At 37.0% G+C, this 26057-nt stretch overlaps 1 protein-coding gene across 42 annotated transcripts in view; it reads left to right on the forward strand.

The window, feature by feature from the left end:
- Nucleotides 1-26057, forward strand: part of LOC129575241 (SH3 and multiple ankyrin repeat domains protein 2) — a 76929-nt gene that overhangs the window by 36307 nt on the left and 14565 nt on the right. For 15 of the 42 annotated variants that reach the window (XM_055458363.1, XM_055458384.1, XM_055458365.1 and 12 more), the window contains 6 exons: nt 5418-5915; nt 19179-19304; nt 19832-20163; nt 20313-20481; nt 21176-21370; nt 21907-21973. In XM_055458363.1, coding sequence (XP_055314338.1) covers nt 5730-5915; nt 19179-19304; nt 19832-20163; nt 20313-20481; nt 21176-21370; nt 21907-21973 — 1075 coding nt within the window. In that variant the 5' untranslated portion in view covers nt 5418-5729. Of the gene's footprint in view, nt 1-5417; nt 5916-11153; nt 11172-19178; nt 19305-19831; nt 20164-20312; nt 20482-21175; nt 21371-21906; nt 21974-26057 lie in introns of all 42 variants that reach the window. The other 27 variants (XM_055458377.1, XM_055458396.1, XM_055458380.1 and 24 more) reach the window with 3 other exon arrangements.

Consider the following 26057-nt stretch of genomic DNA (forward strand, 5'->3'; position numbering starts at 1 on the left):
CATCTCTCTCTCTCTCTCTCTCTCTCTCTCTCTCTCTCTCTCTCTCCCTCGACTTCAACTGAGTCTCGATTACGAAAAAGAAAACAATAAAAGTCCAAATGAGACCCAAAATATGCCATTCACATGCAATACTCAAAACTCTCTCATTCCAAAACAATTTACAGACTCTCAATATTTTCACTTACAAATAATTAGGGGCCTCGTTTAAATACTCCAAAACGACGATGCAAGACATCGAATTATGACTATTTTTCTGTACTAACGCTTTATTGCCACAACGCGAGCGAGCGCTCGCTCGCGTACTCTTGGATAATTAATGCTTAAGTGAATGCGCTCAGTATGCAATTTCACGATTCTGTCGATTGCCAACACACACATAAATCGTATTTGTGTGAGCGCGAGCGTGTGCACGCAACTTGCATTATGAATTGTAGAAAGAGAAAAGTCACATATTCCAATTCAAAAAAAAAGTCACACTGCGGAGGCAGTTACCATTTCCTGTGCCTTCAAAATATGTGCTCATTGCAATATATGCTTCAATTTTTGTTTGTTCGTGTCGTCTGGCAAACACTAGATGTATCTGTAATAAGATAACATCAATTTGAACTTTCTTGCATCGATGACTTTCGCACTTGGGTTGAGTTGAAAGCCTCATACACACACCAATCTCTCGCCGCACAAAAATCATCCACAGCTAAATTGAAAAATTGACACCAACAGTTTACGGAAATTACACAAACAACAACCCGTACTCCGCCGTTCAATGACCCATTTGATGCACAGATGATGACAATGCTTCGAGTCATTGACGGTGTTTCTATCGGAATCTAGATGAAATATTCGAAACAAATGTACATTTTATACATTTTTCTGAGGAAATTCAAGTTTGCACACACTTGAGATTAAAGTTTTCCCGAGCTACTTTTTTTCTTCAGTTAATTTGCTTTTTCTTGGCTTTTCTGAAACAAATTTAAATTCTCTTCTTGCTCTTTTTGTGCTCTAAAATGAACTTTTCTTACAACTGAACTTTTGTTAGAATTTTTCTTTCGCAAATAAACGTTTGTTACACTTTTTTGCTGTTGTGAGAGTTGATTTTTCCTCTAAAAAATTATTTTCCTTTCGAAAAAAATCATTTTTCCACAAAAAGGTTTATTTCTTCTTTAAAAAAAAACTTTGTTCTTCTCAAAAGAAGTTCGTTCTTCGAGAAAAAAAAGTTAGTTCCTCTTCATTTCCATACAAAGTTATGCATTTCCACATGAATCTTAAATGATTCGAGCTCAAAAATGTGAGAATTTTGTCTCAAATTCGAAAAAACTACCCATTGTGAATGACTCGACTTAAAATTACACAGCAAATAATTAAAATTGGAAGCATTTTTTTCATAATTAATTTGGGAAAATGCGAATTGCGATACATTTCCAATGACGTTTTTTTTTCTGGGAGGGAATTTGAGGCCAAACGCAAAAGAAGACAAATTTGAAGTTACTTTAATTTGATATACGATATTTTTTGCTGTCTAATATACAGCTAAAAAAAACGTTAAAAGCGTCTCTGTCCCACTTGAGATCCGTGTGTACATTAAAGTTTTTCGGATGTGAGCGATGGAAAATGCATTAATCAAAAGTGACTCGTTCAGTAAACGGCGGCATTTTTCAAATAACGAGCGAAAAAGTAGATGCTTGAAAAAAACGTCTTTGCAGAGCAGCAAAAAAAAATCTTTGCGAGAAAAGTAGAAAAAAAACGAATAACTAAAGTGAAGCGCGACGAGCGTGCAATGCCATGAACTTGTTTTTGTGAAGGAGGAACAATGCAAATTGTGGCGAACGCACGACGCAGCACAACAACAACATCGAGTACAAAAATAATGCATCCAAGATATTTGTTTCAAAGATATAAATAACAAGAGTATAATAACTGCGTAGCGAAGTCATCGTCTGCAAAGCTGCGGTGCGTTTATCATTACGAAAATGGGGATTTAACAAAGACTCTTCTCTCGGTTTTTATTTTTCCTTTTTTTTGAGAATACGAAAAATTCTTCGCGCAACAAAGGTTTATTGTGATATTGGCAATGCTCTGAGCGCACACACACCAAATATCAATTTATTCGATAAAAATCTAGGAAAAATGTGAAACGGCGCGCAGTTGGAATTAGGTTGTATGTACTACTTTACTACACATACATCTCGTATGTGTTTGCAATTGCAAATCGCTTGGATCGCGCGCGCGTATATTCTTGGACTAGTTTTAATGATGAATTACAGATGGAAAAACTCGTTCCCGTTTTTGTTGTTGCTGCCGCCACTGCTGTTGTTGTTGGCGACTTTTTTTCCTACGACTACTACTCTAGTCTTCTATAAAGTGAGAGAGAGAGAGAGAGAGAGAGAGAGAGAGAGAGAGACTTTGACACTTTTCAAAGTGAATTGATGGTCAAGATATGTTCTTGATGTGCAATTGCATCGCATTTTGAATTATGATGAGCACATCATGATGTTTTGATATGGCGAACCTTGAAAAGAAAATGCTGCTTTTATCAACAACCCAATGTGAAATGGGTGCGCGCAGCATTGCACTGATGATGATGGTAATTCGATTGGAGAGTGGAAAACGTGCACGTTTTAACTGGCAAACATATCAATTTGCTTTGGAAAGAGTCGATGGCTCTTCTGATTCTTCTGCGCGAGCGGAGTGCGCGTGCGTTGCGAGAAACAGAAACGAGTTACGTATGAATCCGATCGCTTCACGTTTTGTGAGATATGGAGGCATGTGTCCATTTCAATTGACGAACGAGCGCGAGCGCGATCGCGACCGGCCATTTTAATTCTTCGAATTAACGAGATAGATGTTATTTTGATATTGTTTGATTGTTGCTTTCCTCGTGAGTAATAATGGCCAGCGAGAATGTATGTGTTTGTGCGAGAAAGAGAGATAGAGCAAGCGGAGGAGAAAAGAAATGGCTAGAGCCTAGAAGATGAGAGACAGCAAGATCCGGAACCAGACAGAGAGATTAAAAGAACCAGCTCGAAGCACTCATTAGTCAAAGTCGGTGCAAAATTTCTATATTAGATCGGTCCGAAACCAAATCATGCTGTTTGAATAAATCGGTTACACATACTCATTGATCTGAAGAAAACAACCTCAGCTACAACCGAAAAATACCAGTCAAAATGAGGTACCAGATGGAAAAAGTACATTTCCATCAAAATAGAATGTATTCGAACACGTAGTCTGTTATTAACATGCTGTGCCACGACATTACACACCGCGTCAGCTCATACAGCCAAATGTGCAGCATCTTTTTCTCATTCGCGTCTCCGACGAGCTGCTGCTTATGCGGTGGGCAGCAGCCGAGACACTCGATCAAATCATCGAGCATAGCTGCCGAATTGCTATTTCACAGCATCAACATCGACACATTTTAACACGGTGTAAACAATTTTCGACAGTAATAACGGTACACAGCCGCACATGGATTTATTGGCTAAATTGCGCTTGATTTTCTGCGCTTTGGCACCGTACTATATTCATATATATATATATATATGTGGTACAACACACACAGCACTATAATAAGTTCGAATGAAATCATGTAGCAAATTGCTGCCAAACAATGTATGCTTTGGCATCTCATCGATGATGACGCTGATGATGGCATCCGAAGCAACGGGAGAAAAATGAGGAGTTTGCGACGCGAGAAATGAAGAAAAGTGAAAGAAGAGGCTGGTCACATCGACAACTTGAAAAATTATTACGCGATTCAGGAAATATGTTGAAAGGCGAATCCTTTGCGCGAAGTAATTAAAGGCTCGATGTTTTGATCGATATTGTTTTCCAATTTCTCAAACTAATACATATTATTTTGATGGGTCAAAAGTCAAATTAAAATCATAGCGATAAAATATGAAAATTTCATAAAAATTCGTCTGAAACGTTATATCTTACTCCTTTTCGAAGAAATTCGACGAAATATGCTCCGAACATGGGAATTATATGAAAAGAAAACATTGACTATTCAAACGTAAAAAGTGCAATTTTCACGTCAGAAAATCATGGCACACTTGTGCTGAGTGTGTCATAGAGTCAGGCTGACTGGCTTGACGATGTTATAAAACAACATACACTTTTATTGCTTCCTCTAGCTGCGCTGGCACACGAAATGTGATGTCATTTTGTTTCATTGATTCAGCTGTTAATCACATCTGACGCTCTTCGTTCACACACACTCGCTGCAACATCTCTCACTCAATCTGTCTCCATCACTGTTTTTGCCGTGTATGCATACACATCGATTACGACGCGCTCGAATGGAACTGGTTGTATGCATTCAAATTACATGGCACAAATCAATTTTTCCTCTGCATAACACTGAATTTGATATTATTTGCGGTTCGTGTGTTTTTTTTCTTCTTCTGTGTCTTTGTACGGAGAAATACGAAGAAAAAAACGGCACCATCGGCAACGGCAGCGGCAGTGTTTTGTCCTATATGGGTATTAGCTGAAGCTATTTAGTAATTGCAAAAATGCATGGGCTAATTCCAAAAGAGCGTGAAATAATCTCTTTCTCATGCAAAAATTAAATAAAATAATAATATTACACCGTCACCCAATGAATATATGGAGCAATAAATCTTCGTCAATTTCATTTGACCCAAAACGAATAAATTGATTTGATGTAGTGCGAAGAGAGTGAGCGAAAAGAGATTGAGCGAGCGAGAGAGCAAAAGCGGGATAGATAGCGAAAAAGATTGAAAACGGCGGATCGGCTGGTCGAGAATTATGCGGAAAAATTTGCCGTATACTGCGCTAACGAGCCATTCAACGCCGTTTACTCGGCCAAAAAAGTGTGCGATCTCCACACAGCAGAAGAAGAACACTAAAAAACAACAACAGAGATCGATCACCTGAATAGGGTAACGGCACATCACACATTTTTTAATGTGATACAATAACCGAATACGGATGATTTCTGCGGCACGCGGATTAGCCGATATAAATTCGCACAAAGATTAAAAGCAGTGATCACATCATTTTTTGCGTATTCCTCCAAGAGAGAGAGAGAGAGAAAGAGAGAGAGAGAGAGAGAGAGAGAGAGAGAGAGAGAGAGGGAGGAAAAAACATAATAAAAATGGTTGATGACACAATTTCAAAACATTGATATTTTTTTATTTTGAACGGTCGAAACTTGCTCGTATCGACTATAAACAGAATTTTATCACTTTTTTCCCAATGGAATACCACTTTTTTCGTATTATAACTCATCTTTGGACATTTAAAATTAGTTAATTTATTTTGGAAGACGCGTAATTTATACGTTTCCTTTCGCAACTATTTCGAAATCGAATGTCGATCTCTATTAATTACTGCCATATTTTGTCTCGTCTAAAATTTGGGTATTAATGTTTTTTTTCTCATCATTTCAGATGCTTCCGTGGAATGTGTAAGATGGGGAAGGTCGATGAGCGTTGAATAGAATGGAAATCCGATGAAACATTTTTATGAATGAAAGAGAATCCGTTGAACTAAATTGGTTTCAGTACAAAATCAGAGCGTCGGTCGAAGGGATCAAACAAACGGATTTTTTTTTGCTGAAACAAACGTGAAAGAAAGTGCTGGGAGAGCACTACAGCTGAACGTGAGAAATAAGAGACCCTGACATTTAAATATTGATACAAAGATATCGAATCAAACACTCAAACAGTGTGGAGAACGGAAGAGAAGAAAAAAACAAAAAAATGGATCAATCACCGATTTTAGCTGGTGGTGATGGTTTTGACGATGATCCACCACCAGAACCGCGTGAAGGATGGCTCTTGGTTCGTGTACATGTACCCGAATTGAATGTTTTCAAATCGCTGCAATTTCCATCCGATCGCCTCGTTTGGGATGTTAAGCAACAGGTGTTGGCATCATTACCAAAGGTAAATGCATTTCATTTGACATTCAAAGCCCAATTCAATTTGAGATTCAAGGTGAACCCAACACCAACACCAACAAAAAATATGATGAATAACCGTATTGCGTGATGTAATCAGATTGCTTTTGTCATACGAAGCCGTGTTATTTCTTTCATCTTCTGAAATGCAAATGGCGTGAGCCATTGTGTAGAAGAAGAAAAAACTAAATCCAATACCGACGACGCATCACGCAAAAATCATTCAATCACAAAAGAGCGCGATGAACAAACGGAAACAACAATCGCAACGAAAATATCACAAATTATGAATATGATTAAGGTTTTATTAATAATTTTATGAGTTTAGCACAAACACAGACTCACAAAGCACGACCATTTCGAAAAGTATAACGAGGTAACAAATTGTTAGCATACATGAAAAATGGGCTGCCAAACAACAATTCGATTTTGCTCTCTATTTTATCGGAGGCACGCTTCATCGGAGGGGGGCAATTTTTTGAAATCTAGGCATTGTCTATTAGGCCATGTTCAAATGAGCAAATAATTATATTTAAAATAGGCGCGAAACCGGTAATTTTCTCTATAAAACGATTGTGAGTGACCGCGACGTCGGTAGCCAAATCAAAGTCTAAAAGTGATCCCAACTTGAATTCGTTTCTCAAACTTTTTCCTCTCCAATCTCGATTTTATGACATTTTATAAATCACATAGTACATTTTCCATGGGTTTTCGCTGTATTTCGTTTCAATTTCGTCGTCATTTGACCAAACAACTTTTTTTCATGGGATCGAAGCTCACTGAAAGTTAAATGTTCTAAGATTCTCTGCAAATTGGGTTGGGTTCGAGGAGAAAAATAGAAAAAAAACAGCACTAATATTTTCATCATCATTTTTAGTAGTTGCTGAGCATGAAAATGTGGTTGCCTTTGATTTTGTATGTTTTTTCTTCTGATGTGTACCTTTTTCGAAGCACATCTGACGCTGTTTTTATTCTACCTTTTTCCTAATTCAATTTCATCCGTCTTTGATGTTTCGTTTGAACGCTTTCGGAATCAAAACGACACTTGCGTTTTAAATTGCGTTTAATTTTTCAAACGACATCAGTGCGCGCAATTAAATGGCAAATGTCCGTTGGGCGCTTGTTGCATCAGCCTTGTTACATTCGGATTTAAATCAACTCGAGAGAAAGGTGAAAAAAAATCGAAGAAACGACGAAAAATCAACGGAAAAACCAGAATTGCGCAGATTTGCAAGTTAGTAATGTGTTTGATATCAACGGTCGATTGAGAGCATGCCGGCACGGCCAAAAACTGTACACACACACACACACACGTCGAACCGAAGAGAGAAATGAAGCCGCGTGTTGAGTGCTGTTGGAAAATTTATTGCAATAATAACTATAACGGTTGCCATCTTGTTCCTCATGCTGCCGTTGTATCAGCCGAAAGAATCTCATTCATCTTCAGAACAGCAATTCGCGCCCTACAATCATTCCACCGTGCCGCTGTTCGTGTTGTTGTTTCTTTTTTCATCTTCTTTTCGTTGGATTTCGAGCACTCTATGAATGCATCTTAATTATGAATGTGTTTGTGTGTATGCTTGTTTGTATGTGTGTGAAAGATTTTATGAGGCTTTCGGTACCGCTAATACCAGCTATTCGCAAGATGAATTAGCAACGAATCGGGAGCTTCGGCTCGAATGTCGACATCATAGCACCAGGCCAAAGACAAAAGAAGAAAGCATCCCAACTATGAGGTTGAAATGTGATGCTGAATCACAACCAAATACGAATGAGCTATAACTTTTATTAAATATACTTTTCGTCTTCTTTATTCTCTCTCTCTCTCTCTCTATCTCTCTCAATTTCTTCTATCAGAAGTTTTCGACCAATACATTATAGTTTCAGATTGCTAACCGTCATATCCCCCATGAGTATATAGTGTGATAGATTTGGCGACGACGACAACGACAACGTCGCCGTCGCCGCCGTTGTTGTTTATTATGTGAAGTTCGGAAACAAACATCTTTAAGTTGCTTTTGATTTATTGCGCAATAAAAATCCGTTGCTCGTTTTCAGTTGTACATGCTACATTTGCAATACGTTTGATGTTGTCGTACAATTATTGATGATTTCAAGCCATTTTGCTGCAGCTAATGGAGAAAGAGTAAGAGGGAGAAACAGACGAAGAGGTGGTACGATGAGCAGAGGCCACAAGGATGAGTCGTGAAATTATATCATCCAGTCAGTACATAGCCAATTCATCGATGTAGTAATGGTGCAATCCATCGAAAATAGCTTCAACATCATTATGACAGTTGAAATTAATTTATTACATATAACAACTGCTTGAATTTTTTTTTGTTTTTCTTCTATCAACGACGACAACAACTGCAACAACAACCAAAACAACGTCTATCAATTCGACAACAGATGATCAACATGTCATGCACATAGACAAGCACTCTAAATGGAACTTGTCTCATGTAAAACGATACCACCGACTCTCATTCCACAGAATTATTGGTGCCTTGAGGATACGGCCAGATTTTGTGGCCGATTTAGTTTGAAGTTTTTATGATATCAAGCAAGTTAATGATTTTAAATTATGGGCGATTGAAATAGCAACGGAAGTGCCATCGGTCAAAATAGATGAGTTCAGTCTATATAGAATACATTCTATGATAGAATCAACGATAAAATGAGATAAGGAAAATGGCAATAGATTGTGAAGCATTTTCTATGGTCATACTCATGGCTTAAATGATATGTTGAAATAAAGCGTCAATCGTCGCGAATTTTAATTTGATTTAATTAATGAATCTGCAAAGAGATTTTATGGCTTCTACAAAAGAGAGGAGTATACGTATACACTCACTATGTCGTTCAACCTCCTTCTTTGCTCTTTTCTTTCAATGAATTCGTTACTTCCATTTGATTTAAATGGTTTCATGGAGAAAAGAAATTTACTTTTCAAAAATAAATTCATCAAAATCGTTCAAATTCAAACGCGTTTCCTTCGTGCATTTGTCATAGATTGTTTTTATTTAAAAACATTTCCGTGTTGTTTTTATCTAAAGATTTCAATTCTTGTAAAAATGTTCATTACTCTTCACAAAATTGATAATTCTTTTCGTTCAACATTGGCAGAGAATGCATCGAAACGAACAATCGAAATCGATAAAGTTCTGATGACCAGTGCGCTGAAAAATGTCACACTATATAGTTTATTTTTCTCTGGAAACATTCCAAATGCAGTTCATTTGTAAAAGTTGTGAACGTCCACTTAAAAAATAAAGAAGAAATGGCTTATTACGCGACTGCTCGCGATCAATGTGTACATTATCAGAAATCATTTATCAAAATGTTGACATTTGATTACGTTTCGTTATCTCTTTGGCTTTCTCACCGTAATGCCGAATATTGCACGCTATTCCAAATAAACAGTCATAAAGTCACTTCACATGTATCCCATGTCGTTTTTTTTTGTAACCAAACTGTGGTATCTGCCTTCAATTGAGTCAACAGTTTATTATTTAGAGAATTCAAATGGCGCGCATTTGGTGGAAAGTTGTTTTTTATGGAGACAGAGAAAAAAAAATTGGCATGCAGACGAACGAAAAATATTATTTTCTCATTAAAATTATCGATTAGTAGTCGTCGGGCGAGTGTATTGGTCATTAGTACACAACGTTTGACTTGATACCACTTATAGAAAGTTTAATTTAATAGCAGCACTCCAATCATCGATTCGAAATGGTTTGCGAACGCGAATAGCGTAGCATCCGTGGGACCGAATGAATGAATTGTGTACTATCAACTGGCGTGTGCAATTATTTAATATTTGTGCATTTTTTTCCGTCAAGGCCTTAGATAATATTTTTCCTTGTTTCGGGCGCGTTCTGTATCTCTCTCTCTCTATCTCTCTGTGTGATATTGGATTGTGATTTGTGGGGCAGAGAAAGTAAAAAAAATTAGGACCAATTCAGTCTTTATTAGCCGCTAATTCTCTTTCGTTCGTAGTGCAGACGCACCCAAGACACATACACACAAACATATCACGTTCATTCTAACAAATCTTTCGCGATGATTGAGATCTAATCGATACGCCATCGCAATTCACAATGAAAGTCCCAGCACGGTGCAACAGACACAAGCGAAAAACAACCATTCAACGAAAGAACCGAAATGAAGAGTTGTTGCCTGCGGCATCAATGAGCCCACTGAGATTGTATTTTATGTATCAATTTTACGATCGCATTTAAAATCGAATTTTATGGCGAGCAGATAAATGCTTGGTGATTGATGCAACACCAAAAATGGGGCTTCTGTGCTATTGCATGACATTTTGATCGACGAAACAAAAAAAAATCAGTCGAAATTTGGCGATTTATCCTTTCATCCGTAGGCATTGATTAATTCCCCATTTCCTACATCCAAATCCAAGAGTAAATTTGATCAACTGAATTGAATGACGTGGATTTATTCGAAGCAGGCACGACAGAGAGACTGCGAAAAAAAACATTTAATTAAAATACAAAATGGAATGGAAAATGCAATTAAAATGACCTGCAATTTGACAAAATGAGTCAACATATTTATCGTGTTTGTGCTTCGGCGTGTATTTGTCATTTCCAATTTCCAAAAGCACTTGTTCGAGCGAAATTACGCCATTTTTCATCTCTTTCGCCCCCTCTCTGTGTTCGAGTATACCCTTTAATGGTGCTTGAGAACTGCACGCATCCGATGTGTATCGGACCTCTGTCCAATCACATGCGTGTTTTTTCCTTCTTCACAATTTCCCGAAAAAGTCATATATATTTTAAACAAATTACTCGCAAATAACTCATACAATTTAGTATTTAATTATAATCTTGTGTTTGATTTCGTATTCTTTTTTTTCCTGTTTCCATTTTATGTTGTTATTTATTTTGTGTGTTTGTGTGTGTGATTCGAAAAACAAATAAACACGGAAAATATATGTATATTTGATGCACACGGATTCCGAAATGGGAAACGAACACACTCACTCACTCACACTTGACAATTGTTGCAAATGTGAACGAGCGGGGCTTTTGTTTGGCCACGAACAACACACAATTGATCACAAAACTGTGATAAAACACGAAAATTGTGCATTTTAAATGACGAACATTCCGATATTCGATCACAACGCTTCAACAACTTAATCAACACACGACGACGATGACAACGACGACGACAATGCACACAATGTTGCAAACAGGTTGCATTTTGGTTTCGGGTATGTGTTGTAGGATTTTGCATGCCAATTTTTGGTTTTTCTTTTCATTTGTCGTCATGTTACGTTTTGACTAGTTTTATACTTACTCTTTCTCTCTCTCTTTCTCTATCTTTCTCTATCTTATTTCATTCGTCAAGCGTCGTTTTTCCTCGTAATCATTGCAAGTAGATCTATTTCCTCGAATTCCATGTACCAAATGCTATGCTCGCATTTCATTTTACCTACTATACAATATTGGGTACACACATACACACACCAATTGTACATTTACATATTTTATCAGACGGTTTGTACGGAGTTTCAATATGTATAATTAATTCCGGAGAATATTTGTGTTTTGGCTTTAGGCAATCACTTGTCAGTTTGTAATCATGATTTGGAAACAATTCGTTGAATTCAACGAATTGAATAGAGAAGCAAATATACAAAGCATTTTGCTGCGCACAAAATTCCAAAAGTAAAATCTCTTCCGTTCAGTTTGAAACCCGAAGCGAAAAATTTGCATTCGATTCAAATTCTCTCTAATTCAACCGGAAATTCGAAAAAGTCCTCTTATCAACTTGTATAAAATTCGAAGCAAAAATCTTTGTTCAACTCAATCTAACAAACTCTTCTGCTTACCGATTCTATGTTGCTGAATTTTTCGGTTTTCACGTAATTATTCCCATGCAGACGCTTAATTTAACGCAACTCAAAACTTTAATTTGATTCTCTCTTTCATTCTGTCGAAGTAAAAGTTCTTACAATTGGCCATTTCAAGTGTGATTTTCCGCTGACAATTTCGGCAAGTGTTTGTGTTCAGTCGGAGCAGCAAGTTTCGTTTTTGTGGCACAGAATGAAACTTCATTCTTTGTATGCTTTCCTGGGTTTATTGTTTATTGCCTGTTAATTAGGCAGCTTCAAGTGACTCAAATCCATCTCAGCCATTTGGGTGTATATATATATGCGAATGGTTATTTTTGGCGATGAGGTGAGGTGACATAAATCAATTGTATTGGACCTGATTATGGAAAGTTGTAATTTGACGCAATCATTTTTAATCCGCACCACGTTGTCAGAGATTTTAATCAAATCAATGAAAAATTTGATTTGATGATGGAAGAGAAGAATGAATACGAAAAGAAAACAGACACAAACACAGACACACACCACCTTATGCACACTTTCCATACCGTACTCTATAATTAATTTTTCGGTCGGATCTCGCACGTGAAATCTGCATCTCATATTCGATAATGGCGAGTACGCAGTGCGCGAGCAACCGACAGACACATATATGAAAATGACGAACAAATGCTGATTGACAGCCACGATATTTCATTTTCTATTATTCATTTTTGTTCGTTTGCATGTTTGGGATATTTTTGGTGTTCGCCAACTTGACCAACGACAATGAGAAATCAACGGATAATTTATCAATTTGAACGAAATATGGAATTGTTTCAATGAATACTGACCAGTTCAGACCGAGAGTTGGCGCGAATAACATGGTGATATTCGACTGAAGCAGGGCTCTGGAACAGACCAAAGCAAACCAGCAACGATAAGTAAGCAGTCCAACGCAAGCTTAAGTGTTTAATGAGCATGTTGACGGTTGTAACTGATCATAGATCACAAACACATTTGACTGTTGATTTCCACTTGGTTCCATATTTCCGCGATTTTTTTTTACTTTCAATTGCGCCGAGGAACCATTTTCTTCTCTCTCGCTCAATTTCCAATGTAGTTATTGGTTAGTCTTTAATTTCAAACATAATAATTTGCGTTGATTCCGAATTAAATTGTCCGGAGGTGATCATTTGGATGAGATGAAAAATGAACACCACCTCCGGCAACTAGGCAAAACCAAAATATTCAACATAATCAATCAGCCTGAGCACCGAAAAAAAAAACTGCACTTGATGTAATGAGACTTGAATGAAAGTGTTGATGAACATTTCATGAAATATGATTTCATCGTCGAGAGCAGCAGCGACTGTCGATGAAAGTACACGTGTGACATTCGTTGCGGCGGAATAAGGCGATACATGGCTTTCTGTGTTGTGTTGTTTTTTTTGGTCTTGTTTTTAATTATTTCATGGTCCAGTTCTTGCGGTCGATACTTTAATTCTCTTTTACACACGCTTTTTTCTTCCGTCGTCGTCGTCTTCTGAATCGCAATTTAAATGCCGTCATTTTGCTGAATAATTAAAAGCACGCTCATTTATAAATAAGTAGCGTTTACGCGCGTTCGGCCCCAACACACACATACGTTCTTTTCCTTTTTCTTCGTCTAATTCTTTGGGACGGCTTGAATGAGAATATTAGACCGAACAACAATTTCTCAGCTGCAAGTGTTGAATTTTATTCGGCCACTTGTTATACGGAACGGGCGAGAGACAGAGGAAGAGAGAGTGAGCGAAGAAAATCAGAAGAACGCCACCGATTTCTTAAGACCAAAGACACACTTGACGACACCGTGCTCATCTCATCGCATAATGACTTTTGACATACATTGAATTTGATGTGACCATAATCTTAATGTTCGCTCTTAAAAATAAACCTTCGTACAGAAAAAAACACTTCATTTCACTCTTATAAAGGCTATAATTGTCGTCACATTTGAATAGATAATGGGAATGATAACAACTCTTTTTTTATATTCTTAAATACGAATACGCCTATCTGCTTCAGATCATTCCGACTGTTAGTTTTCTCTTCTTTCTGTTGATATGTAGGCATATCTGTCTCAGATCATCACCGTTTTGAATCAATTTTCGTGCAACTATATCCAGCTGAGTTCGTTTGGTCATGGTACAAAATACCGATTCTTGGTGGTCGTGTTTTCGCTTTGCGTCGACGCAAAAATGATCGCCCGTCGGTTTTTTTTCTCGGTTCTCAAAATTTTAATCGCTTGCCAAAGCCATTGGAGATTTAACGATTATGAGAAAGCGCAGCTAAGAATTACCCAAATGGCAACACGTAACCATAAAACGATTCCAAATACAATCACCCAATCATCGCTAGTATGGTGCATAATATTAAACGCACCCATTCATTTTTCATTGTTTTCAAATTCCGCGCGAAAAAATTACATTAGGTTCCCATTAAGAATGGATGCGTTTAGTATTATGTGACTTGTCGCTGTTGTGCATTTACGTTTGACACTAGCAGTCGTAGCAATCACCCGAAATTACATTCTACAAACACAGAAATGAACTATTTTAAGAGCAAGAACGAGAAAAGAATGAAAAAAGATTTGAGACTTTGATCGTATTCAAGTTAAGACGAGAGAGGGAGAGAGGGAGAGAAAAGACGATGAAAAGAATCTCGTTCTTACTATGCGCAAGAGACGCTTTAGTCTTTAGTCACACAATTGATCCGATTCGAACGTTCGCTGGAGCGATCAAGAGCATTCCAAAAATCGAACAAAATCCAAATTGGCAAATTAGAATTGAGCGATTTAAACGAGAGATTCGGAACAATCGACAACAGTTCTTCTGAACGAAATTCCATTTTGCATTAAACGATCGTGTATTTGTTACATGTTGCTTTGTTGTTGTTTAGACCGCCGGCAATGAGGTTAACTATCGATGGGATAGTCCGCGTGTATGTTTGCCCGCACGAAGAGAGACTTTCCATATAGAAAATGTCGACTTTCAATTTTTCGACGTAAATCATCGCGAGCTCTGGACAACAACAACAACAACAGCAAAAAAAAAATATAATGTAACATAACAAGGAGAAAAAAATGTGTGATTCACCGTTAGAGAAACAAAAACATGATGCGGAGAAATGTTTGATGACGTATTCGGCGATAATTATGTTGCGATGCGCATCAAATCGTCAATTTCTCACTTTAACAGCTCTCTGCGTAGCGGCTGTGTTTTTTCCCTTCTGGTGCTTGGCCCTGTTTATTGTCGTAGATGCGGTAGAGATAAGTGCGTCAAGTTAACGTTCAATTTGAATAATAATATTAAAATCGGCCGAGTCAACAAAATGTTTGCAATTAATAATGATTATTGCTAATGTTGGTCGATTTTCGGGGGCAAACAAGACAGCACACCACAAACAAAGGAAAAAACAACACAAACAATAAAACAGACAGCAACGAAATAGGCAAAAAAACAACAAAAGCTAATGATTGATTTTTCTTGTGGTCATTCATTGTGAGTGAAACTCTGTCGCTCTGTTGTTGCCCCGGCAAAATAAACGACAGAGTGCTTGCTCATTGATTGTGTGTCTAGCGAAGCAAAAAAAAACGCCAGAATTCAATCTCCTCGCTGAAATTACTCGTCGTTGCCATCGTTGCCGCCGCCGCTTTCGTTCATTTGCACGTGGAATTCGTTTCACCTCTGATACTTTATTTGATTTAAAAACACAACTCTTTTGTTCTTCGCGGCTCAAAAATCAATTTCACTTAAAACCGAATACGTTTTCGAGGGAAAAGAGTGAGACGAGAGCAAGCGAAAAAAACAGACACAAATTGAATACTTTATACGGTTTGAAACGTGACGAAGCTGCTGTTGCTCTAGCTCTGGCTCTGGCCATAAAAATAAATCGGCAAACTACAAGTGGAAGTTTGTAGGTTTCATAGTAATTAATTCGTGGGTGCTCGTTTCCAGCACTCCACTCGTTCGCACAAACATACACACAGAGATCGTAAAGCACTAATTAATGCCTGCTACTACAATTTGGACGTGTTTTCGTTTTTTGTATTTGATTTGATTTGAACAGAGCTCTGAAATCAGCTCTTTTTTTGCCGGTTTGTTTTTTTTTCTGCACAGTGTTGTCCGCAGATTGATCGCATTTTGCACAGCTTTCTGATGTTTATTGCAGTTTAGCAGCAAGTTTGACATGATGAAATATCCTAGGGGTTTCACGCAAACTCGAAGGCCGAAGATTTTACTAGATAGCTGGAAATAAAACCATTTTATGTGTAAACTATAGATATTGCTTCTTTTTATTCATAAACTCGAATTTTTTAGAATTTTTTGAATCTAAAAATTCTGGAAGTGGGTTTTGGTGGATCCTCAGGATTGTTCAAAACCGCTCCTGGTTCTGGAAGTGGATCCTCAGGATGGATCAGGGCATTGTCAAACCCAGTCTGATCCATCCTGAAGATCCACCAAAACCCACTTCCAGAACCGGGAGCAGTTTTGAACGATCCTGAGGATCCACCAAAACCCACTTCCAGAACATAATTTTCAAGGTGAATGTTGAAATATTTCGAAATAATACGGATTTTGGTGAATCCCAGAGAATTTGAGAGAAAAGAGAGAAATATTGAAATTTTAGATGAATTTTAAGTGGCGTGAAACCCCTAGGAAATATCAAGGTCGACAGCTGGACTTAAACATGCAACCATATCTTAATCGTTGCCTAATTACGTTGTTCTTGTTCTTTTGTGTCCATTGATGAATTTGATACAATTATTTATTTGTTTATGGTGTGTTCTGTAGTTTGTTTCCTTCCATTCAGCGGTCAATGGATTGGCCCGATGTAATTTATTCATCGGTATTATAGCCTCTATTTTGTTTTATTCTTTTTTTGCATGGGCCTCATTTATTTTCGCTCTAGCTCCACACAAAACGTGTTTCCAACGCAATTCTCATGGGATTACTCCATTAAACATATCGTATATTTGTTTCTTCTTCTATTTTTATGGCAATAATGAACTTTAATCTATTCCCAACGCGATTCATTCTTCTCACACGCACTCTCTCTCTCTCTCTCTCTCTTTCTTATCTCGGTTGCGATTTTCTGCGAATGGTTTTGATAACGGACCTATTCCTAATGGAATTTTCGTGACATTTTTTCGACTTGTTCATAGTCAAATTCGGTTTATAGGAAACACGAAAAAGAGGTTACGCTAGAAGGAAATATCCGATTCTACCTTTTGATTATTCGGTTATATTTAGAAAATTAAATTAAGCTGATCATTCCTATGGGTTTTACTTGATGCGTTTGAAAAATGGCCAGCATATCATGTCCCGGATGGACAGATATAGCAAACAAAAACCTCAACGAAGAAAAAAAAAATACCAACTAACATTGCCCATTTTTGATTGGGTTTGGTTAACGGATTTTATTTCACCATGTCGTTAACATTACCCGATATGCAATGAGTTCATCTTGAATGCATTGAAAGAACACAAGAGATACAATGCTGATGATAGAGATAGAGTTGGGTGAATGAGAAAAAGCTGCTGGCACAAATTTATCCGTCAAGTCGTGCGTCTGTCGCTCAATTGTTGTGACCAATCGGCCTAAAATCGTTGGATATTCTCTCTCTATCGACAACTTTTCGAATGAAGCAAACTATGAACTGACTGCCTACATGCAAACGATTGAGAGAGAAAAAACCACATGACCACATCCAACTGAAATGAACGTTGACAACATTCAAACATAATCTTCTCCCGTTATGCATTGCTCAATTTCCACGCTTCGATTGGCATTTTTATTAGTGCGGTTTCTGTGGATGCACAACGCAGCACAAAACACAGGCGAATTGAGATAAGTCGCTTTGTGTATGCTCGTTCACTGTGCGCCGAGCAAGAGTTGCAAATCAAATGACACTGGTCCGTTAAATGTGGGCAACAGTCGGCCGATTCTCGGAGTTTTGTGTGTGATTCCGAAAAATCCGCGCGCGATTGATATACACCATCGATTGGTCGGTCTCGCGCCAACCAAACTAAATCTTCTTTTTTTTGAAAACAGAAAAAACACACAACTTCAATGGAATGCCTCTGAATGACACACATGGTTCGCTGAACCGTCAAATCAAACAGAACACTTGCTGAGAGAACGTCGTTTTTTTCTCAGTTCTTCTTACTTCTTCCGCACATTTTTTTTCTTACTTATTGAATATTTTTAAATTGGCTCAACCACTTCATTTCATGTGGAAGGTGAGTCCGTTTCCAATGCGAATTATGCACACCGATTCGCTTTTAATTATTTGATGTTTTCTCATTCAAATTGAGATGATTTCGATGATCCACTTGGCAGCACAAACTCTCTCGCGCGCATACACATAGTGACTGCAAGTACCTGACATCTTAACCGAAAAATTTCGATTCACTCGAAACCACTTGGCTACCACAACAACACTTCATTCAAGTGATTCAACTCTTGTTCGCTCATTTTTTTTACTCCGCTCTTTTTTTGTCGATGAGAAATTTGTTTTAATGCCCTGGGCTGTTTGCCCAAAAATAGAAATTAACAACCACATTTTACAAATCTCTGAATAAAATGATAAAACGGAAAAAAAAAATTCCCACCGAAAACACATAAAATAATCAGTTCGGTAGCAAATAGCAATTTTGTGAGTATATATCCGAATGAGAATTTTAAAAAACCAGTATTTTTATATCCCCCATCTGCTCTTCATATTGTTATTGACGCTCTTAATCTGATACCTCCGAAAAAACAAATCATACATGTTATCTAATGACTGCACCTATTTTAATCCTCCATTCAACCGAATGTATAACACAATTTTTTTTCTCGTTCGAGAGACGTCGCATTTCGTTTTCTTGATGAAGCATGAAATGTTGTTTTTTACTCTTTGTTTCGATTCTTGTCGTTTACAGCATCGCATTTTATCCCCCGCATATCATTTCGTGTATAAGCCATAAGAAAAACAAATCACCGACTGAAAACCTCCATTTAATCATCCAATCATTCGATCATTTTTATTCCACGGCAGACATGGAACATGGTATTATGCTATGGAATTTCTATGTCTGCTGCTATTTGTGTATGACATTCAATGAATCAAATGTACAAACAGTCAAAGAAGAAACATTGTGTAGACTATAAGGATTTTGAAGGTGGATACCTACATACCCGTTGAATACATACGTATATACATGCATTTATTTAATTGTTTCGAACTGTCATGGTATCAAATTTATATAGCATGATTGAAATGAAATCACAAACACACGCCACATGTTACCAGGCGACACGAGACAATGAACGATTCTAATTGAAACTGGATAATTTTTTTTCGTTGCATTACAGGAGCTGAAGGAGAGTTTCAACTATGGCCTCTTTTGCCCACCATCAAACGGCAAGGCCGGCAAATTTCTTGATGAAGAACGACGACTCGGTGATTATCCATTTAACGGACCCGTTGGATATTTAGAGGTAAGCTACACATCACATACAACCAATATCGTTTTTTGTGGCTTGTGATTTAAAATAATTTAATAGATTGATGTGCAACTATTGCGGTATTTTGGTAGAATTTTCTCTTTGGTTATCGTTGAAATTCGGTTTGTACTCTTCGTTTCTTTGTTTTTCTTTTTTTCTTCTTCAAAATTCTCTTCGGTGTCGTTTTTCCTGAATATGGAATATTATCACGTATTTTTCTGAGGAAAACATGAAATATTTGAAGAAAGGAATGATATTTAAAAAGAGGAATTTTTTCGAGGAATGTCTCATTTTTCGAAAAAATCCAATTAGGTTATAAAAAAGTTCCATTATTCGAGTAGAAAATCGATTTAATGCAAAGGAAAAGTATCAAACTCAGTCGATATCAACATATTTTTTTTACCAAAGAACTGCAAGAAAACCTTCAAATTCCATTGAACGCAATAAAATGAATATCATTTTTCTTACCCCCTTCCCACACTCAACTCACTCACTCTCTATATCTCTCCGTTCATTTGCAGCTAAAATACAAGCGTCGCGTCTACAAAATGCTAAATTTGGATGAGAAACAATTGAAGTCATTGCATACGCGAGCGAATTTGCGTCGTTTCTTGGAATGCATCAATGGTGGTCATGTGGAGAAAATCGCAAAAATGTGTAATAAGGGTTTGGATCCGAATTTTCATTGTACGGAATCGGGCGATACACCACTGACGTTAGCGACCTGTGCGAAAAAACCAAACAAATTGCTGATTGCATTAGTCAATGGTGGCGCATTGCTTGACTATCGAACAAAAGACGGTGCAACAGCTTTGCACAAAGCCGTCGAGACTGATTGTCTCGAAGCAGTCACGTAAGTCATACACACACACACACACATGAGAAAGAAAGAAACTTGCATAATTTCTATTTGATTAATTCGCAGCACATGATGATTAATCACGTTGATTTTTCCTCTTCTTCTTCTTTCTCTCTCTCTCTCTCTCTCTCTCTCCCCTTTAGTACGTTATTGGAATTAGGCGCGTCACCAAATTATCGAGATGCACGTGGCTTGACACCGCTTTACTTATCAGTCATCAAAAAGACGGACACGAAAATATGTGAAAGCTTGTTACATGATCATGCAACGCTTGGCACACAAGATTCGCAGGGCTGGCAAGAGGTGCATCAGGTAAGCACGATGAAAATGATGATTCCATCATTGTAGCACACATAAATAGTCAAGTAGTAAGTAGTAAGTTGGGTTCGAGTAAAAAAAAGCAACAACAACAACTATTTCCTCTTCTGGGGTTTTCTGGATATATTCAACTCTGTAAAAGCCATAGAATTTCGATTTGTTTATCGGATGAATACTTTCATTTACATGGATTATCCGATATACAATCATTAAATACACTCCTGGTGATGGTAGAATTATCTATTTTAACGTTGTGACATACTGCATAATGCTTCTCGAACTCGGTGGAATCCGTAGTAATTTCGTAGGGTTTAAGCCAAAAAAAAAACAAACTATATTCTGGATGAAGGTCGTATCTACTGCTCTGTTGCACCGAAAACGGCAACAGCAGCGAAATGAGCTACACTAAATAGTATATTGAAATTTTTCTATTCGATCAATGGAACATCTCTAACAGCCATCGAATGCATTTTTCTATTGCAACGAATCAATGTTAAATACAAAAAGAAACTCGCACACAATTTTTTCTCGAAATTCAGATCAATTTTTACATCATTGGTTTTTTTTTGTTCACAAGAGTTTTTCTTTTGCACAATTTTGTATAAAAGTAAATTTGAAGAAAGAAAAAAAATTTGACAAATGTGAAATCAATAAAGACAAAAACAAACACACAAAACTGCATTCACAGGCTTGCCGACATGGTCTTGTTCATCACTTGGAACACTTGCTGTTCTACGGTGCTGATATGGATGGTCGTAATGCTTCCGGTAACACTTCACTGCATGTATGTGCCGTTAACAACCAAGAAGCTTGCGCTAGAATGTTACTATTTCGTGGTGCCGATCGTGCAGCACTCAATTACGCCAATCAAACACCTTATCAGGTACTATACTTACAATACCTTTATTTATAGCTAAACGTCAACTCTTTTTGCTCGGTTTTTGTTTTGTTTTGTTTTTGTTTCGGTTCATTTGCGAAAGGACTTGCAACGTCAAAGACGGTCTATTTTATTGGATTCCATTCACATCAAAGTGCATAAGCCGCCACCGCCGCCATCGTCGGCAAATGAATGCCATGCAATTTGTCATAAGTCGAGGCTGACGCGTGCAGACAACGAATCCAAAAAATAAACAGTTTTCGGCACATCTCTTTTAACTGCATTTTAAATCGCTTTATGCATACAGTCATTCTGTTGCCTTTTTTAAAGTTTTTTTCCCTCTTTTTCGGTTATTTTTTTTCTTCTTCGCTTTCTCTATCATTGGCAAAACGATTTCCAAATTTTATTTTCCACATGACTTACCTTTTTGTCAAAGGTGCTTTTTGCGTATCATTATAACTTGTTTTATGATTTTTACACATTTTGAATACATTTTATTCATGCCAGTAATCGTTAACATATCATTTTCCAAATGGACACAGGTCGCAGTCATAGCTGGCAATTTAGAATTAGCTGAAATGATCCAGAACTATAAACCAGAGGATATTGGTAAGTATTGCACTGCAAACAGACGCACACAAACACATTTGTTTCTGAATGAATGTTTAAGGCTTGTTTCTCGTTTATTTTTATGGCTACTTCATTGAATTTTGTTTTTTTTTATTTCGTTATTTTTATTATTATGAATGACAATTAAACGTTTACTGTTTAGCGCATCATAGACGACATTACTATCGCAAACAATTCAATGTCTCTGTCTCATTGTTTGCATTTGTTCATTCATCAAGGAAAATTTCAATGAGCATTCAAATTTCAGTTGACCAACTTCTTTTTTCCTTTTTGATATCGACTTGCAAACAATTTATGTGTACAAAAGTCAAATTAATCATTAATTTATTCACAATCAACTCGGTTAAATGTTCAAATGGATAATTTTTTTCATTTTTTGTTGACATTTCTTGTGAAAAATTTGTTGTAAATGAAAACGAAAGTTTTTTCTTCCACATAATGTCAATTTTTTTCAATGAAATCATTTTTGGCTGAAAGAAGCTCAAATTATTCATGATTTAATTGTTTTTGTTTCCAAAATTTTATTTCCTTCGACTTTGTATCGTTTTCGAGTACTGGCTATTTATTTTCGTTCAGTTCACTCGATCGCCAGAGATGAAGAACATTTTACAAAATTCCTTGGACAACAATTGAACCGAAACACAATCCAATACAAAAAAAAATAGAACCATTGAATGGCTTGATATCGTTAGCCTTTAAATTGTTTAGTATTAAATTCAATGTTTTTTCAATGCTGTCCTATATTTCGCTCTTAATTGAGTCAACTCAAAAATACGAATTTCAACAGTGATTTTCCTCTACAACACTTGAAACGCTTCTGTCAAATGTGCACAATTCTACGTTCTGAATAGAAACAGTTGCCGTTGAATAAAGTTCATACTTGTGACAATGATTTCATTTTTGCTCGATCGCCTATTCACAATCCTCTTCAAAGCATCTCATTTCTCAAATGGATGGAATCCAGTCCAAAAAAGGTCACACTCGTCATTCGTTTAATGGAATTTTTATGGGCATTTTCTATCAAAACGGTAAATTGGCCAATTCATTGGGTTACTACTATTTTGTGTGTGTGCGCGTGATGCAAAATGATGTTGCAGTTTTTTTTGTGTGTGTGTGTTTTCGGTGGAAATGTGCATCGAACATCACCATGACTTGAATCGGCCCACTTTCGGTTATGTCAGATTGACACCTGACAATGAATTCAAATGTTTGTTGGTTGGTATGGATGTGCGAGCCACATTTTCGATTCTCTTCGGCTCAATGGCCAATTAACTGTCTATCATTTTTCTCCGGTTCTTTTTCTCTCCTCAAAATACATGTTGCGCGATTACCGTTGCAATTTATTTTGTTGTGGTGCCACATGTATCACAAGTAAGTATTTCAATAAATTTCATCTAATAAAAGCAAGCACATACACACACCCATACATTTTCCAAGCACTAAACGAAAATTTCTGGCATAGTTTGTGCCGTTTCTTTCGTCTCAATATAGTGCCGAAACGATTCCAGAGCGAGCGAGCGAGAGGGTGAGAGAGAAGAAAAGTTGTAATCATCGTTCAATTGTTGTTGTTCCACATTTCACGTTTTTGGTTCTTGTTCTCTCTGCTCGCTACTTATCGTTTGTTCTATTCGTGCATTACATCTTTCTCTCGACCTCGGTATGTGTGTGTGTGTGTGTGTGTGTTATAAAATGAAACGGCGCACTTGAGTTTCGTGCATTCATCGTTGTCAACGTTGTTCATGCGGTTTTTGTTTACAACGAATATCTTTTTAACAAACAATCCCATTTGAAACGATGTGAACATAGCATAAGAATCTTTTGTACGAGTGACAAATTGGGTTGATGACGGCTTTTTTCGGCAGTTTGTTTTGCATCAGCAAAAAAATTGAACCATTTTCCCATGTTCGCCCCCTTTTGAAATGAACTCGGCACTCACAATAAAAACGATTTTATTCGAAATATTTTATTCACAATGAAGATTCGAAATGTTAACAAGGCTCGTTTCTTCTTCAAAAGAGATGATTTCAACATGAAATTTAAATATGATTTTTATTTTTGTAAAAGATGAAAAAAACTGCATTTTCTTCACCATGGTGAAATAAGTATTGTTGTAAATTCGATGTCATGCAGTTTCGATCGATCGACGTTTCTTCCGTTTGTGAATTAACAGGAAGTTCACGCGACCGCCGCCGGTACGAACGGGAGCAAGATCGAGAGCGAGAGCAGGAGAGAAAGAGAAAGACAGAAAAAACGCGAACACGAAAGTGAAGAACTTTTAACGAAATTAACAAGTGACTGGGCTTACAAAGCTGTGTCACTGAACCTGACTCGAGCGGTAATTGGTTTTTTGCTTCTCTCTTATTTCATCTGCAATATAAATATTTGAAGCATTCATAGAAACGTGCTCCTGTTCAACTGCAACAGCAGGAGTCTCAAATACCATGGTATTTTTCATGTTATTTGATGCATTCAAATCATTTTCTTCATCTTGCCACTCGCGCACACACACACATACACGCGCTCATACTTCTAGTGAAAAGTGCTTAAGCAAATCAGTGACAAATGCGCTCAAGAATTTTCGATGACTGTGGCAAGTCTTCTTTCTCTTGTTTGAATTTATCAGAGCCGTTGAAGATATGCTCAATTTTCATTCCATTTGTGCAGAAATGAATGGCACACGGAAAGGAAAACGATCCAGTATAATTCAAAGAGAATTCAAGGGAGAGAGAGAGAGAGAGAGAGAGAGAGATAGAGAGAGAGAGAGAGAGAGAAAATCTCAGTGATCTCAAAAACGATTTTACTGTCTATCAAATTAACAGCTGGACATGTCAAAGTATGCGAATTGTTTGATTCTTTGATGCACACATCGTTCAAATGCTGAAGACACAACGCATTTTAGACATTCCGACGACTAATTTGATTTCGTTTTAATTTCATTGTTATTTTTTTCTTTTAATTCTTTTTCACCTTTTTGGCATTTTTTCATACGCTTTAGTAAAACTTCTGAGTCTGAGAAGAAAAATGGTTTCCCATCGAACTGAATCGCATGATCTATCCAGAACCACCCTGTAAATACAAATTGTTAGAACCCATTTAAAAGTTATGCGTTATATTTTCTCCCATTGTCTCTTTTGATTTGGCCAACACAAAAGAGATCGGCCCGACCCAAGTGAGATCGTGTGAGCATTCGGTTCATGTTGATTGACAACTCACAGTCGTGTCGTTTGTCCATTGTTATGCAAGTCGAATCAAAATTGATCTCTATTAAGTAACACATCCGTTAATGAAAGAAAAATGTTTTTGTAGTACATCTCTTAGTCTCTTACTCTCTCTCTCTCTGTCTCTCTGTCTTAATATCTCTCCTTGTGTGAGAAATGCACTTAATCGAATGTGATTAGAGTCTCTATACAAAACCAAAACGAGAAGACGAAAAAAAAACAAATCATACGAATGCTTTTTGAAAATTAGAGCACATTTGTTCACGACTACCTTTTTCATGTTACACATTTTTTAATGTTTCGGTTAGTTTATCTCTATCTCTCTATTTTTCGAACACACTCAACGCACACAACACATACATTTTTGTAAGTATTTTGCTAGACGTTTTTTTCCGTTCGTTTTTTTTTGGAATCCTCAAAATCTCTGTTAAAATCGGTTGTTTTGGCTATTGTTGTTGTTTTGTAAATGAAACATGTTGCATAAACTGAAGCGCTCACAAATTCATCCATATTATCAGTAGTGTTTTCTTTTCTGTTCATGCAGTTTCCCTTTCATTTTTATCAGCGCGTTTTTTTATTATCCATTGGAATCAGTGATGAGCCACACACAGATAGAAAAAAACAGCTCGATTTCAACCCGATTATTTTGATTGAATTTTTTGGCTTTATTTTTTTTGTCAATCACTTCTTACATCATTTCATCATCTCATAGGCGCTTTGACCCTTTTTTTAGATCCACTTGAGATAGATTTATTTACTTTAGACGGTTCCGAAGAAAATTCAAAATCAATGAAAAAACGATACAGATACCGACAAGTTAAGAACATGGGTGAAGAACAACGATT

Source organism: Sitodiplosis mosellana, unplaced genomic scaffold, assembly GCF_009176505.1.
Source record: "Sitodiplosis mosellana isolate CC-2019 unplaced genomic scaffold, AAFC_SMos_1.0 Smas_scaffold_6166, whole genome shotgun sequence".
Lineage (NCBI taxonomy): Eukaryota > Metazoa > Arthropoda > Insecta > Diptera > Cecidomyiidae > Sitodiplosis > Sitodiplosis mosellana.